The following is a 15599-nucleotide window of genomic DNA, read 5'->3' as shown; positions in this document are numbered from 1 at the left end:
CTTGCCCCCACAGGTTTTGCCTATTCAACAAACAGGTATTGACCATTGGACAGTATCTTACAGAAGCATTGCTGATCAATGCCACAGGTGACTGGCTTTGATGGTTCTGCTAAGCTCAGCTCTGTAGCCTTTTCACTGGGAACAGGTCACCCATGGTCTCAGCTCCTGCACCTCTCATCATGTCCCAGAGTTCTCTTGCCAAACAGAGGAGTCTACATCCACATAATTCCTTCTCCACTACATAGCTGAAAAATAACTAGTAAAGTTGCAAATCCCATAAAATATTATTCAAAGTGGAAAATAATGGGATAGGTTTGGTTTTTTTTAATACCAAACCATCATGAGTAAATAAATAAAGCATTTTAGATATATTTTGGCACAATGCAAATTTTGTTTTAAAAGTACTCATAGAGTGACTAGAACTGAAATGAAAGTCAACTTAGTCATGACTTATCTTATTAAAATGAACACTTGTGAAGATAAGAAACATCATGTAGTGATACCTTTTTTTCCCCCTTTTCTATTCCAGGAGCTGGTTTAGTTTTCATCCTGTACCCAGAGGCAATTTCAACTCTTTCAGGATCTACATTTTGGGCTGTGGTGTTCTTCATCATGCTCCTTACTCTTGGCATTGACAGTTCTGTGAGTATTTTTTTCCTTCTAGCCTTGGCATTGTTCTTTTCCTGTCTGTAACTAAAGAGGCATCTGCCTTAAGCAGGGGGTTACATTTCAAGTAAATATTCTGTACATTTCTTAAATCTGTTTTCACAGTCATAGACAACATAGCAATACTATTACTAGCTGTTATTATGGAGACTCTCCATCATTAGGAGGTTTAGGAAAAGATTAAGTCTTTGACAAGCCAGTAAATATTTACTCCCTGCTACTTTTTTATGACTTTACAGAGGGGCAGTTCATCAACAGTTATTACTATTTAAAGGTATGACCCAACAACACTACTAAGAACTATTACTACTATGAACCTGCAAAAAGCTTCTGGAGCCCTGCTTGCAAAACACAAGTAGGACATTGAATAGAGTGGTTTGTAGAAGGGGTTATTATATGTGCTGAAATCCACTAATCTGATCAGGACAGACAATGTCAGAAGGTACTCCCATTGTTTTTCTACAAGTCAGGATACAGAATTTCCTGTAAATTTAATCACAATTTAAAAGTCACACCAGAATATTTCCATAGTGGTTTCATTTTCCTGTAATCTTACAGTAAAATATCTAGTCTAACAAGTGTATTTGCTCTTTAATGTGATAACTTTTACAACAACAAGATATTCAGGATCACAGAAACTTCAACCCAGAAAACATACCCAGAAAAGATTCCAAGTCCCCAAACAGCATTTGTACTGTGTTATTCTACCAAAGAGGCCTCAAGACATCTTGTTATATTTAAATTAAAGGTTGATAAATTTCTGGAAAACCAGATAGGGTCTTTAAGGAACAGTTAATCATGGACAAACTTTCATCCTCTTTGTAGAGAAGGGGTTTCTTACTATTTCAAAGCATAGAAGTCTCTTCTGAAGTTCAGAATGTACGAAGTTGATCCAGGAATTTCTTGCTGTAAAACACAGTGTTTCCATTGCTTACAACTTCAGGAAAATTCATTTCTTTTCAAGGACAAGAAAGGGAAAGAATGAATAGACATGGAAAAGAGCAAAACTAAAAAAAAAGAAAAATGGGGTTGCAGCAGGAAGTTTTGATAATCATTGGCAAATAGTTGAATGAGATTTTGTGAAGTGAGGTCTGAACTGTAAAGGTCAGATTCAGGTCTAAATATTTCCAAAGTGTTTGAATTTTTGGATTCCAGCTGAGGTCCAATGAGGTTTGTCTATACAGACTAAGATCTGGATCCTTGAACAAAAGTTTGAGGGAAGATTATATCTGGGATTGTAGTTTCTCCAATTTTTACATTTTTCAACTGTAAGCAATATAAAGGATTGAAATGAAGGGTTTAGCACAGTGAAAGGACATGAATGAAGAAGAAGAAAATTCATGACCAGATGTGTCTAGATCCAGAACTAGTTAATTTTGCAAGAGCAGTAAATGTAGGGCAGTGTAAAGAAACAGGAGTGAAAAAGACATGAGGCTTTAGATTGCAAAACACAATTTTCCTACAAATGGAGAAAAGTCTTTCTTCCGGATCTAATTAAAATACAGTGAACTAGTGAACTATGGCCACGTTTAGTTCTTTCCTTCTAAAAGGGGAAGGATTTACTGGTTCAAGATTTGTCATAATATCCCAAAGAAAACTCAGGACCTGTAGTACTTTTTATGGTGATAATTCTCTGTTACTGATTTCAACCAGGAATATTTTAATCAAATTTTATAGGAAGGGGAAAGGCTATGTCAGCACCTGCTAACCAACTATTGTATTGCACCAAGCACTTCAGGTCTTGCCGTGGTCTTTTAGCATCACAAAAAGCATAGAATTAAGACTTTCCAAAATATTAAATAAATTTGTTTACAATAATAAAATATTGAAATTAATTTTTGTAGCTTTTTATTGGAGTGGGGGCAGAATGTTTTCATTAATGGAAAGAAATTAAAATTCATAGCCACCTAGATAATCCAACAATTTAAATGAAAATTTGGAAAGTAACTTTCTTGTGCTTCAAAACAATAGCTAATGTTCCTCATTAACTTCTAGAAAGCAAAGTAAAATTCTTTCATGTTGTCAACAACAACAACAAAAAAATTACAGCAAGCTTCCTTTGTAGTAATACTTCCAAGTCTGTGAAGATTTTTGTCAAACTGGATTTCATTAATCAGTGGCTAAAGTGAATCTTTGTTCAGTAGATTTCCTTTAGGCGCTTGTCGTGCCTGTCTTTATTTAAGGAATATCTTAAGGACTTGGTTACTTAAGCTAGCAGCTTTTTCCCCAGAGTACATTCAAATGTATATTCTTTTCCCCAAAGTGCTGTCTAGTTATTGTTCTGAGTCAGCAGAGTCCTCAGGGGATATGGCTATGGAGGCAACAGCCACCCTTCTTGATGTTCAATTTCCTGACCCAGTCCTTCACCAGAAGAAAACAAAGCCTCATACCACCAGTGACTTACAGCTGGAATGTCAGAAATCACAGAGTGGTTGGGTATTAACTACACAAAGTGCTTTGCATTCCGCAGCCTGTATTTCCAACCGGAGTGTTTAACCAGAGTTTTTGCCTTCCCTTCCTCAGATGGGTGGGATGGAGGCTGTCATCACTGGCTTGGCAGATGATTTCCACCTTCTGAAACAGCACAGAAAGCTCTTCACCTTTGGTGTTTCTTTTGGCACTTTCCTACTTGCCCTTTTTTGCATTACCAATGTGAGTACAGCAAAAGTTTCCATAATAGTGTTACCTTAAAAATGCCATTAACCTTGTCAGGTGAAATATGGATACGATCAAATTACTATTTTTATTATAAATATTTAGTTCTTAAAGAACTTCTGTTCTGAACATCACTGTTAATCTTACATACATGAAGTTTCTCTGATTTTGGTACAAGATCATTTCCTATCAACCAAGCCTACAAGTCTGTTCCAAAGAACTGTCTGTGCTGCTGCTGGGTTATTTGTTTCTGTGTGCTTTCTTATTTTTTGTGTTTGTTTGTGTTTGTTTGTTTGTTTTTTGTTGTTGTTTGTTTTGGTGTCTTTTTGTTACTTTTTTTTTGCTGTTTTTCACTTGTTTGGGGTTTTTTTGGTTTTTCTTTTTCTGTTTTTGTTGTGTTTGGTTTGGTTTTGGATTTTTTAGTTTCATTAAATGGAACTTGTGGAGTGCTTATTCCTCTGTGAGAAACTGAGAATTTCAAGTGACCATCTGGCTGTTCTCTTTTTGAAGAAAGTAAGAGACTCTCACTCCTTATGGAAGAAGGAGTGTAGAATACTGACCTACTCTACCCACCTTGTTTCCTAATGTTTCTTCATGTACCTAGATCTTAACATCTTTTAACACCATATAAAGCACGTAGAAAACTTATGCTGAACATTTTGTAATCTGTATTTATCACTACCATCAGACTGAATGTTTTGCCTCATCTGGATTTTTACAACTAAGGAATGAGAATCACAGTGTACTAGGCTGGAGAGAATTTTTTCCTTTTTTGACCATAAAAAAAAGCAGAGAGACCTGTTAACAAAGATGCCAAAACTGTCAGAAAACAACTGAAATTTGAGGAGACCACCATGAAAGCAGATGTGCTGAACATCTCTCCATTCCTAGAAATGGTTTCCACATCTATTATTAAGATTACTGAAATGGCATAAGTTTATAAATAACTAAGTTCTCTTTACATTAAAATATCCCAATATTTTATTGCTCATTTCCTCAAACTGAAAAAGATTTAAAAATCATTTAAAATACCTATCCTATTAATACCATACTATTTCTACTGCTACCTAGTAACTGAATATGCTACTTTTTATTCAAAGTTTCAACTGGAATAAAACTTCCTGAAGCACAATATCAGAAAAAAATTAGTGTTGAGAACCTGAACAGATGTCAGTGGATGCAATTCATAAAGATCCAAGATAATGACCTAACTCTAGTTTTTAAATAATGTCACATGCTTAGAATTAAATTCACCTCTCCAGCTGGAAATCACAGAACTGTCCAGAATAGTCCAAATGCATTGGTTCATGTAACTAAAGAACAACATTTCTAATGTATGAAAAATAAAAAGGAAAACCCTTGTGAGAACATCGCATGTTTGATTTTGCTTCCTGGAATTTAAGGCTATATTTTCAAAAGTAGCTGTTTCTGAAACAAACATGTTTCTTACAAAATCATGTTAGTAATTCACTTTGCTAAGTTTGATTGCAAAGGCATTCATTTGGAGCAGGTGTAGAGCAAAAACAGGAGGTCAAACTCAAATGTCATTCAATAAGCAACATTTTCTAACACAACAACCAAAGTTCATTCCATTTCCGGACAAGTCCCCACAGAATAAAAACCTACACAAGGCCTAAGTACTGGTCTCCTATTTTTGTAAATATGCACAGCTGTTTCAAAAAAAAAATAAATCTATCTTTAAAAAAAAAAAAGGCAACTGATTACAGAGACTGAAATCACCTACAGATTTAAACAATACAAGTGTTATTTATACCACTGGTGGTAAAAACTCAGAAAATAATTCCTTTGTTCCTCCCCTTCTGAACAGGCATAATCAGATTAAGTTTGGATGCAAAAAGATGTTTTAACAAAAATCTACTGCAACTGCAAACATTTCAGTCATTTACATGCGACAAAGAGTTTCCTGACACACTTTATCCAGGTTCATTTTGAAACAAATCTGGATCTAATGGTTTTCCATTGCTTTTTAGCCCAAACTCAGTAAAATGAGCAGTAATTTACACAAATACACACCACATTGTAAAACATGGCAAAACAAGTAGTCAAATTGCAGATTAAAAATAAAATCAATGAAACAAGACTTCAGTAAATGCATTTCCAGCTCTCAGTCATGAACCACTGAAGCACAAAGTGTGCTGCTGCAAGGGAAGACAATGTTTGCTGTCTGCACTGAGCAAAGGTTTGCAAACACCACAGCCCAGAGACTGAACAGGGCACAGCAGCTTCTTGCCATGCTGGTGACAGAATTAACATCATCTTCTGCCTTAGGAGCAACACTGGGCAAGACATGCAGGCAGTCAGGGAAAAGGGAAGTCAGACCGACAGTGCAGATTCACTGGCCTGCAGAACAAGTGGCCTGAGGAACAAACTGACTGATAATGGCCTATGCAAACTCTTGGAGTGCTTCATTCCTGCCATTCATTTAGGAAGTTCTTCACTAACTGCTGCAGACAAGCCCTGCCTTACAAGCTGCTGATCATTTCCCCCAAACTTCCAGTGAACAGAAGTGCCAAGAGAAGTCATTAATCTAACCTGAGGTTCCTGTTTCCCAGTGAAGTGAGGACATGGGTGAAAAGAAGAGTTGCAAGTCTGATTCCAATTATTTTGTATTCAAATATGAACCTGTGTCTGCAGCATCAGATCCATATTAAAATACTTGGGTTAAGATAATGCTTCAAATAGAGCAGATTTTTGCTAAGTGGATACTGAACTACTGAGATGATTCTATTTGTAACTTCACTTTCTTGCATTTTTAACTCCTCATTGCAGGGTGGAATTTACGTGCTCACACTTCTGGACACATTTGCAGCTGGGACTTCAATCTTGTTTGCTGTTCTAATGGAGGCAATTGGAGTTTCCTGGTTTTATGGTAAGCACTTGCTTTTGCATGTGCAAAAGCTTTTCTGAAATTCCAAGTGCTCATGGTAGGCTTACACATAATTTTAAAGGAAAACAGCATAGCCTTGTATACACGAAACCATGACAAGTCAGGTTTCATAGAGTGATTTTTACCTGATTTATGAGCAGTGACAGGAATGCAGACATTCATTGGGCCAAGCTTTGAAACCCTGCACAAAGCCAAAGCAAACAGCCTTGTAAAAGGGACAGTGATGGGATGGAAAAGTTTCTACTTTTGCCAGTATTTTCCAACTCTCAGTCTTGCTGATAACTTGTACTAGCAGGTACTTGGTACTTTCAAAGCAAGTAGATTAGCCTAAATACAGACTTACCTGTTCCCTCTTCTCATTATTCCCCAGGGCCAGTCTCAAGCACTCCCCACACAATACAAATAAAAGTAGGGTTTAGAGAGTTATAATAATTCCTTCATTCATCCCTTTTGTTTGAGACAATATTTCATTGTAAAACACTAGTGGTTTTATTCATTTTATTTCATAGAATGGTATAAATACCCAACATACTAGATACCAGCGATTCTATTTCTAGTATTTGATACTAATTTGTGCCACGAAAAGAGAGTAGTGATTTACTTTATCACAAATATGTTAAGCTTTAGGAGTATTTAGTTGACCTCTGGCACTGGACTGGAATCATTTCATGCCAATCAGAGTGTAGTGATTGTGCTATAGTCACCTTAAAAAATTATGACCTCTTCTTTTCCTTCCTAATCTCCTCCATATTCTCATGCTTAAGTTCCTGGCTGATCACAACTCTTTTCACTATTACCGGATTTCAATGTCATAGCAGCCTGAAAATCTTCTTTCCTTTAAGTCTGTATTGAATTAGTTGCCCTGATTCCCAATAAGATTATTCTTCTCTTGAAAACAATCTTCATTTTATTCAGACCTAGTGTTTATAGTTAATGTATGATTCAGAGGATTCATAGACATTATGATTCTTATTGCTATTTGCCTCACTCAGTCACTTATTTATCCATCCATTCTGCCTTACCATGTTCTTCTAATCAAACAAACTTTATCTTGCAGTTAAAAAAACTGTTGAAGAGTGAGTGAAGTGAAAGAATGGCATTCATGCTGTTCAATCTGCCAAAGGAATAGTTTCTAACTTTAATGCACTCATTCTGTCACCCAACGTCAGCATGGAGCAAGCAGCACATAGGCTGCTGTCTCTCAAAATCATGGAGGCACTTCATTTCACAGACAGCTGTCTTTAATCCCTGTAAAAGAGCTGCATGTGGATGAGTGATCACAGCTTAGCTTGGAAGCAGAGGCTTCTTCAGCTTCTAAGGACAAGTTACTTTCTGCTAATATTAAAACAGTATTTTCTGCACTTTGCAGTAGCTAAGATTTGTATGTCGTTCACAAACCAGGCCAAAGTTAGTCAAATTTTATTTTGCACCCTCTGTCTTTTATAATTTTTTTCCTTTGCCCCCATAATTGGGAAAATATCTATTCATTTTTCTTGAGCAGCTGACAGATGTTTCTACTGACACAGCATGACCTGTTGCTTTATAAAGAACTTATTACAGCCCCAGGTGCTATTTAATCTTATTAAATCTGGCATGATCTTGTCTGTCTCTTTTTTTCTGATAGACCCCTCTTGCCTTAATGACCTAGCTGAATATTAAGCCAGCCCTAAAGGCAAGCATTGACATTTTGGCACAGACTAAAAGCATGGAAATTTAGTTCAAAAGATACCTATGACAATTTACTGTGAAGTTTCTCCTCGCAAAGGCCAACTGTATATGTAAGAGAAGGGAGAGCTGGTTTGCTTTACTGTGTAGATGGACCTTAGTTAAGACAGCTAAGTCTTTACCAATTTTCCTGATGTGCAACCCTGATATCATCTTTCTGATGAATATTATATTTTTGGGTATTTAACCAGCTCCTGATAATAAATTTGAAGTATCTCTAAAACCAAGCTCTACAGGTACCATCATCTGTAGCTATAGCTGTGTTCTGCTTAAAGATTGATTCTTAGAAAAATATTTGAAGACATGCAGTACTGAAAAAGCACATTGTGGGGAAGTGCAGTCTGAGAGCATGGCCTACTCATCCCCCATTTTCAGCAGAAGCTGAGCACCAAGCACTCTCTGAGCTCCAAGTGCATCTAGCTGGAAATATATTAATAAAATTCTGATATAACTAGACCTTGTCTTTGACCTTCTACAGAATGATAAATTTCAGTCAGTGTTCATAACAGTTAAAATTCAGTCACTTTAAAGTTCACAGAAAGCACTGCAAATAGAATCAGATTAAGTTTAAAGAGCATCTGAAGATCCTTCTTGGCTATTTCTCTTCACCTGGACATAATACTGGGAGCCGGAAACTTTTTGAGACATTTGCGCTCAAATGTCCACACCCTAAGAATACTTTGCATCCTATTATGTACAATGAACTAATTCAAGTTGTCCCAATTACTTAAATTAATTAAATAAAGTGTACTGAACTGATCCACATAAAGGGAAATAATCTTTATGGAAAACTATACATTCTCTCTAATAAACAAATATTCATGGTAAAAAGCTGCATTTCTGCTGGTTACATAATGAGTTCATGATTAAAAGTAAACTTCCTGAACACATAGCACAAAATAAATTATAAACAAATAGTCTGACATGACAGAAGGCACAGAGTCAATGTCTCTAAGGTGTAAAGTCAGAGACTGTTTTCTTTTCACAGAAAAAAGAGAAGGATACTTTTTCCCCCATTTTATATCAGTGTTAATCACCCCATTCTAAAGTGATGTGCTTTTATACATACTTGCAATAAACAGAAGAAGAATTGCCCAAGTTTTCTGGAAAAGTCATAAATATGAAATTATATTTGTAATAGATACAAAGAATATTCTGTGGTGTTCAATAAAACACTCTAAGGTAAATATGCCTTTAAGTGGAACAAAGAACTCTCCTTTGATAAATTAAGAATTGTTTGAATCTATCTAATTATCAGCAAGCAGTTTGTGTGAACAAGGATTTACATTTTCCTGCAGTGTACTCATAACAACATAGAGGAAATAGGTTACAATAATCCACAACTTATTTTAAAAACTGCATCCTATTTACAACTTAAATTCTAGATATTTGTGAAATTCTTCTTTTCAGTGGTAATGCTGCTGTCTGCAACAGGCCTTAAGTGCTTACAGGCATTTAAGTGAGATACAGTGATGTCAAACATACATCTAGACATTGAAAGGAGATTAATGTTAGTTCTTATGTCTTCTGATTTGGAAGTCATTCATGTCTGGTTTCTGAAAAAGATATTTTGGGTATGCCAGCATCTCATCAGTTTAGACTGAAGTCAGTCTCATGCTCACATTCATTCTAGGTGTGGACAGATTCAGTGAAGACATCCAACAAATGATGGGCTTCAAACCAGGCCTCTACTGGAGACTGTGCTGGAAATTTGTTAGTCCTGCTTTTTTATTGGTAAGTGTTGATAATTATTCCATCATGGAAAGAATATTAGTGCATTGCTTCCCAGAATATAAAATACATACCAAGAGCAAGATACCTATTGCTATGCCAGTGACTGTTGGAATGAATAGGAGACACTCCAATTTAATTCTTTTTTCTCCTTGAGATTATACGCTGGTTATATTTTGGATAATACATTTCAGTTGTGAAAGAGAAGCTAATGGTGGTTGTGGTCTTCTTCTGTTCCTTCATTTTAGCATGATTCTAAGAAGGCAGCTTTTCTCAAGGAACACTTAGGCAGTGTCCTCCCTGTCCCTGCAGCACCTCTGCATATTAAACAAACCATTCCCTTGGGAAAATAAGCTAGACAGGGATAAGAGATTGTGTTAGCAAGAATGCATTTTTGATTGGAGAATAGCAAGATCCCCCAAATTGTGGAATGACACCTTAGAAAAATTAATATGCAACTACACCTGTGATTAGATGTGTCTAACACTGAAGAATTGTATAAAATATACCTTGCAAGCTGCCTGTTGGAAAAAAACAAGAGTTCCATTACATTAGGGCAAAAAAATCCCAAAGTGTGAATTTGGTTGCTTTGTAAAGGTTAGATTCAGTACTAACCAAGAGTTTATATTGGAATCTCTTCCTATGCATATTTGTAAATCAAAAGGTCAGGATAATAACACTGAAATTTGACCTCATTATGATTTTAGGAGACAATTGCTTGCATTAAAGCTGTGCAACCTTAAAGCAGCACTAGTATTGCAAATATGTGCTGGATAGGCTTTTAGGACGGGTCCACATTTCCTTTAGATGTTAAAGCTATGACCCCAATTCATTCATAAGCACCTACCAAGCCTGTATTAATTATCCTTTTAAACATATATCCTGCAGCACTTCCAGAAGGCTGACTCAAGCAGAACAGGAAAATGCTGGAGCATCCTTAAGTTTTGCACACAAGGAGACAGTTGAAAATTTACATTTTGTCATGAGCATGGTGACAATCTAGCTAAAGGTGGAGAGCCCATCAGTTTAACCTTCAGGTAGTTTAAGATGTCTCAGTGAAAGAGCCTCAGTACCTTCCTAGAAAAACCTGAAAACATGAGGGTGAGAAGAAATCTGTAGATAATGCATCTCTCATCCATCAGGATGCATACTTCTTTTTCCATCTGGAAGTTCTTGAAATTCTTTCTCCATATTGACTGCAACCAAAAAAATTTACAAAACAGAATTAGTATTTTTCTAACTAGATTCCACACTATCATCTTCCTTTAACCCATACTATCCTGGTGTAGTCTTTGAAACCCTAAGCTCAAAATATTTTCATTGGAAATTTAAATAAGGAGCAGAATATATAGCCCCAAAGAACCAAATCAACGTTATCTGCATGTTACACAACCCATAGAAATTCAACACGACAGAAGCAGGGTGGTACCCTACCCTTTCCTTCTTGCATCTACCACTGTGGCCAGGGAAGCACAGGAAGCAAAAAAACCCTTTGTTTTCCAGGTCATAAGACTGCTCTACCTTTCCTCAGTACATGTATCATGTTTGAGTTTGCATTATGCCTCTCATTAAAAAGTGTATACAAAGCTTCTGAAGGAAGTCTAATATTCCTGGAAAACAAAGAAAGTAAAAACAATAGATCCTGAATAGTTATTTCTTGACTACAGAGTCCCTTTTCTACATCTGAAACACTAGTTTAAATAAGGCAGTAGTGGAGAATCACCTGATCTCTCTATCAAAATTTCAGATAATCTGTGTCCACAGTAGCTAAAATGAACTGTTAATACTAGTAAACACATCAAGAACTTCAACAGATTAAGCAGTAAGAGGCACAAAATAAACAGGGTGAAGGTAAATCATAAACCTGACTTCAAATATACTGTAGGGCTGCCTAATAAAGCACCTGGAATCAGTTCCAGTGAGGTTCTTCATCTTAAAACTGTGGTTCATTTTCTACTTTCTTCTCTAGTTCGTCGTGATAGTCAGCATAATAAATTTCAAACCTCTGACCTATGATGACTACACCTTCCCTCTGTGGGCAAACCGCATTGGCTGGGGAATAGCATTATCCTCAATGATCCTTGTGCCTGCCTATATCATCTATAAATTTATGAATGTGCGTGGGACCTTTAAAGAAGTAAGTGGAACACTAATCAAATGTCATGAAATGTTGCTGTGAAATGAAATGGCTGGGTCTAAGTTGGCAGTTTATTTCTCTGCCAAAACTTATTACTTATGAGTGACCTTTTGAATCCATCTGTCAGGTGGATCAGTAGGATTATTGCATTCTGTTTGAGTTTCTAGAAAAAAAATAGCTTTCTAGACAGCAGCATAATAATTGTGAAAAACTATTTTTTATGCATGTAATTGATCAAATTTATGAGATTAAATTTTTGTTATTAACAAAGAACATACAAATTATGGTATCTTCATATTCAGCCATGAGGTATGGTCTTCCAACTGTTCTGTACTTTTCTTTATTTATCAGGTCAAAATGGGACATGATTAAGGTTCACTAACCATATAATTTTTACGATCATATTAACTTTAACTTCACTGTCTCCATACCCTCACTATTATTTCTACTCTTAAAACCTTTAATGGTGTTCAGAAGCCTCCTCACCATTATACACAACCATTTTTTTTTGCCATATAATGGTAATTTTATAGCCTTGTCTAGACCCACTGACTTACACCTAGTTCTACTGCTCTCCTTTCCTACAGCTACACTTACACAATGGTGTAGCAAGATTTTGATGCTCTCAGGCAAATCATTGGACCAACACCACACACAGAACTAAGCAGAAAATAGGATCTCAACCTTTACATAGATAGGTCACATCCCCCTCACAGTGACCCTGCAAATCCAAAGGACCAAAGGTCTTGTTTCTGAAACATTACAGGGATCTCATGCAATGTTAACCTCAGAAAGCTGCCCCAAAGTTGGACCTCCTCAGCTGCCCCGTTTCACCAGCTCCCACTGAATGTTATGCACAATTTCTAGATCTCATTTTCAGCAATTCTGTAAGCCTTTTGCTTTGTTCCATCCTGAATGAGTTACAAATACATTTTCTAGGAGCATCTCAAGGAATAATTTGTACTGGCCCATCAGGCTTTTGCCCTCTTGCCCAGGTTTACTGATATGGGGATGGAAAAGCCTTTGACCAAAACCACATTCTCTCATTCATCTGTATTGTTAGCAAGTTCTGGGTTGTCTGTTACTGCCCCTGCAAAGAGCAACTCCCCAGTTTTCCCACGAGCATCATGGCAAAAGGCTAATACATGACATCCAAGTAACTAGTTTGAGATATGATGCCCCAAATTGAGGCTCTTAAAAGAATGAGTAAAGGTACGAACCTAATCTAATAGAAACACCTTCAGTTGTTTGAAAGTTCCTAATAAACCAAAATCTACATGTGACCTCAAAGGGCACAGCACAGGGTAGACAAGGGAGATGAGCTGGAAAATACCAATACCCCGTTCCTCTCTCACTCTGGGGCTGGCCAACCCTCTTACAGCACTAACAGAAAAGCATGAATTTAGGGCATCTAAGACCTGTGATATCAACTTGTTCCTAAAGTTCTTTTCTATATGCACTTGCTAAATATTTGGACTTAGTATTTGCATAAACTCTCTGCTGTTTCTTCTTATATTAAAGGCTAACACCCAAGGGCTTATAATAGGCTTATTCTCTCAGTGACTGAATAAAGGCACATGATGCACTGATATTAAAGATTTAAGTTACCATTTTGAATAAAGTTCATGCTACTTCCCCACTATAGATTGGGGATTACATACATAATCCCACCTCATATGGCTGACTTTTTCCTCTTCTTCCTGTCTGGTTTAGAGACTAGCTTACTGCATCACACCTGAAAATGAGCACCAACTCGTGGCCCAAGGAAATGTCAGGCAGTTTAAGGTTTGTACACCTTTCACGTGCTTCTTCTCCTGATACCAACCCTTTCCTGTCTTTAGCAACAACTACAGGTTTGCACCAATCTCCTCATGGTCTTTGCAGGTCTGTAGTTCTTTATTTCTGCCAGCATGACAAGATGCAGGAGGCTCAGTACCACATATATCAATGCTTTTGGAAGGCTTTTGGGACCTTCCTTCTGTGACTGAGTAGAGGCAGATTTTCTCAATTTTCTCAATTTTAAGATCACCTGAATCTGGTATTTTAGATTGTCTTTGAATACAGTGAGATCTCACCAAGAAACAAAGGTATTTTCAACTATCATGTGCATTTGAAGAGGTCATGGCCTCTCACTACTCAGTACTGCACAGCAACCTGAAGTCCTGTTTCCAAAACTGTATTTATATCCCACAGCACATGGTAAACAGCAAAAAAAAAATCCAGTGTCAGAGCTTACCTATAATGAATGTCCTGAAATGATGGACCAGGTTACATGGAATTGGCTTTCCCCAAAGGACTAGAGTTGATTGAAAACACTGAGACTTCATAAGCCATGAAAAATATGCTATAGATTTCCAAATACTGCTTTCCTTTTAGCAAATAAAATGAGCTTATTGAAATAAACTCCTTTATGTAGGAGATAAAGAGGATGCAAATGCAAAGCTTGTTACACTTATCAGCATTCATTCTGGACCACTTTCTGTCTTCAAAGTTGAAAGCAACTAGAATTATGCACACCTCCACAAAACGTGACCCAGATTTTATAGTGATGGTTTTTATGTTAATACTGAAAAAATAAATCTGGCTTTTGCTTATTCTGAAAGATATTGTTTGAAGTAAAGTTTGGCTTTTAAAGGAAATAATCTGTGTAGATTTATATGATGCAGAATGAAAGCACAAATAGGCTTCCTGTTTCATGACCACAATTTATTTGATGTGGCCAAGAATATGAAATAGCACAGCACGTCTTCCTGCCTTCTCTTTCTTCTGTTTCTGCCCTCAGTTGTCAGATGATTTACTGTTCCTGCTGTAACTCAGTGTTTCCAGGGGCAGATGTTCCTGTGTAAAAGGGCTATCAGTAGCCATTCCACAATGCTGGTCTTCTGAACACAAATCTATGACAAGAAGATAGCAAATTAATTTCACATAAATTAAAAAATGCTGTCCTCTGAAGTAAACTACTAAAGTTAAACCATGCCAAGCATAAGAGCATTTTAATTTGCTCCCTTCTTCAATGAACAGCTAGAATGACTTTGTTAGTGCTAAAGCATATTTAGTGTTTTGTTTACAATGTTTAAGATTGTAAACAATAGACTGCCTACTGTAACCAAACAAACACAAATATTTTATTCCCATATATGTCTGACAGTTCTGAATTTTAAAACTGAATTGAGATCTAAGCAGCCTTTACATTGAGTGCATTTCTCACTGCAGTCTGGACTACATGGAAATTTAATTACTGAGTGGATAATCTATCCATTATTTGAAACGTCTTTGTAACTCTAGACTTGTCAAAAAATTTATCTGTCAGCATCATCATTTGAATCAATGATGTAATTTGACAACCACTTTTGTTTCCTTACAGCTCCAACACTGGCTAACAATATGACAACCAACAGATCAAGGAAAAAGCCCACGTTCAGCTAAACTGAGAATACAGAAAAGTCAAGTTCAAAGCTCCCTCACTAATGCTTGGACCAGAGCTTATCTACTGACTCTTTGAGGGAAGACATCTGCTCTCTGTTGTCAATGCCTCCCTTCTATTACTTGGCTTCAACTGATCTTTAAAGACTCCATTTAATTTTTCTTGCATCCTTTGGTGCCATGAGATCCCTTCATGACCAAAACTTGTGAGTTTTGCTATAGGCAGAAGTGGAGGAGGGGGGAGCAGAGGATAAGAGCAATCAGCATAAGTTAAGTGCTTTTTTATTGTGAAGAAGTGAATTAAACTTTTCTGACAGTAATAACGTCTTCAGATATTCATGCCACAACCTATTT

General features: G+C 36.7%; 1 protein-coding gene across 1 annotated transcript in view; it reads left to right on the top strand.

Annotated features, from left to right (window-relative positions):
• Positions 1-15210, top strand: part of SLC6A2 (solute carrier family 6 member 2) — a 56376-nt gene extending 41166 nt beyond the window's left edge. Inside the window, exons 9-15 of the mRNA XM_062499700.1 lie at positions 530-642; positions 3190-3318; positions 6112-6211; positions 9588-9688; positions 11655-11822; positions 13536-13607; positions 15187-15210. Coding sequence (XP_062355684.1) covers positions 530-642; positions 3190-3318; positions 6112-6211; positions 9588-9688; positions 11655-11822; positions 13536-13607; positions 15187-15210 — 707 coding nt within the window. The remainder of the gene's footprint in view (positions 1-529; positions 643-3189; positions 3319-6111; positions 6212-9587; positions 9689-11654; positions 11823-13535; positions 13608-15186) is intronic.
• Positions 15211-15599: the final 389 nt, after the last annotated feature.

Source organism: Cinclus cinclus, chromosome 11 (genome assembly GCF_963662255.1).
Source record: "Cinclus cinclus chromosome 11, bCinCin1.1, whole genome shotgun sequence".
In the NCBI taxonomy this organism is placed as follows: domain Eukaryota; kingdom Metazoa; phylum Chordata; class Aves; order Passeriformes; family Cinclidae; genus Cinclus; species Cinclus cinclus.
The sequence above is the reverse complement of the archived record's forward strand: the minus strand, read 5'-3'. Positions and strand labels throughout refer to the sequence as shown.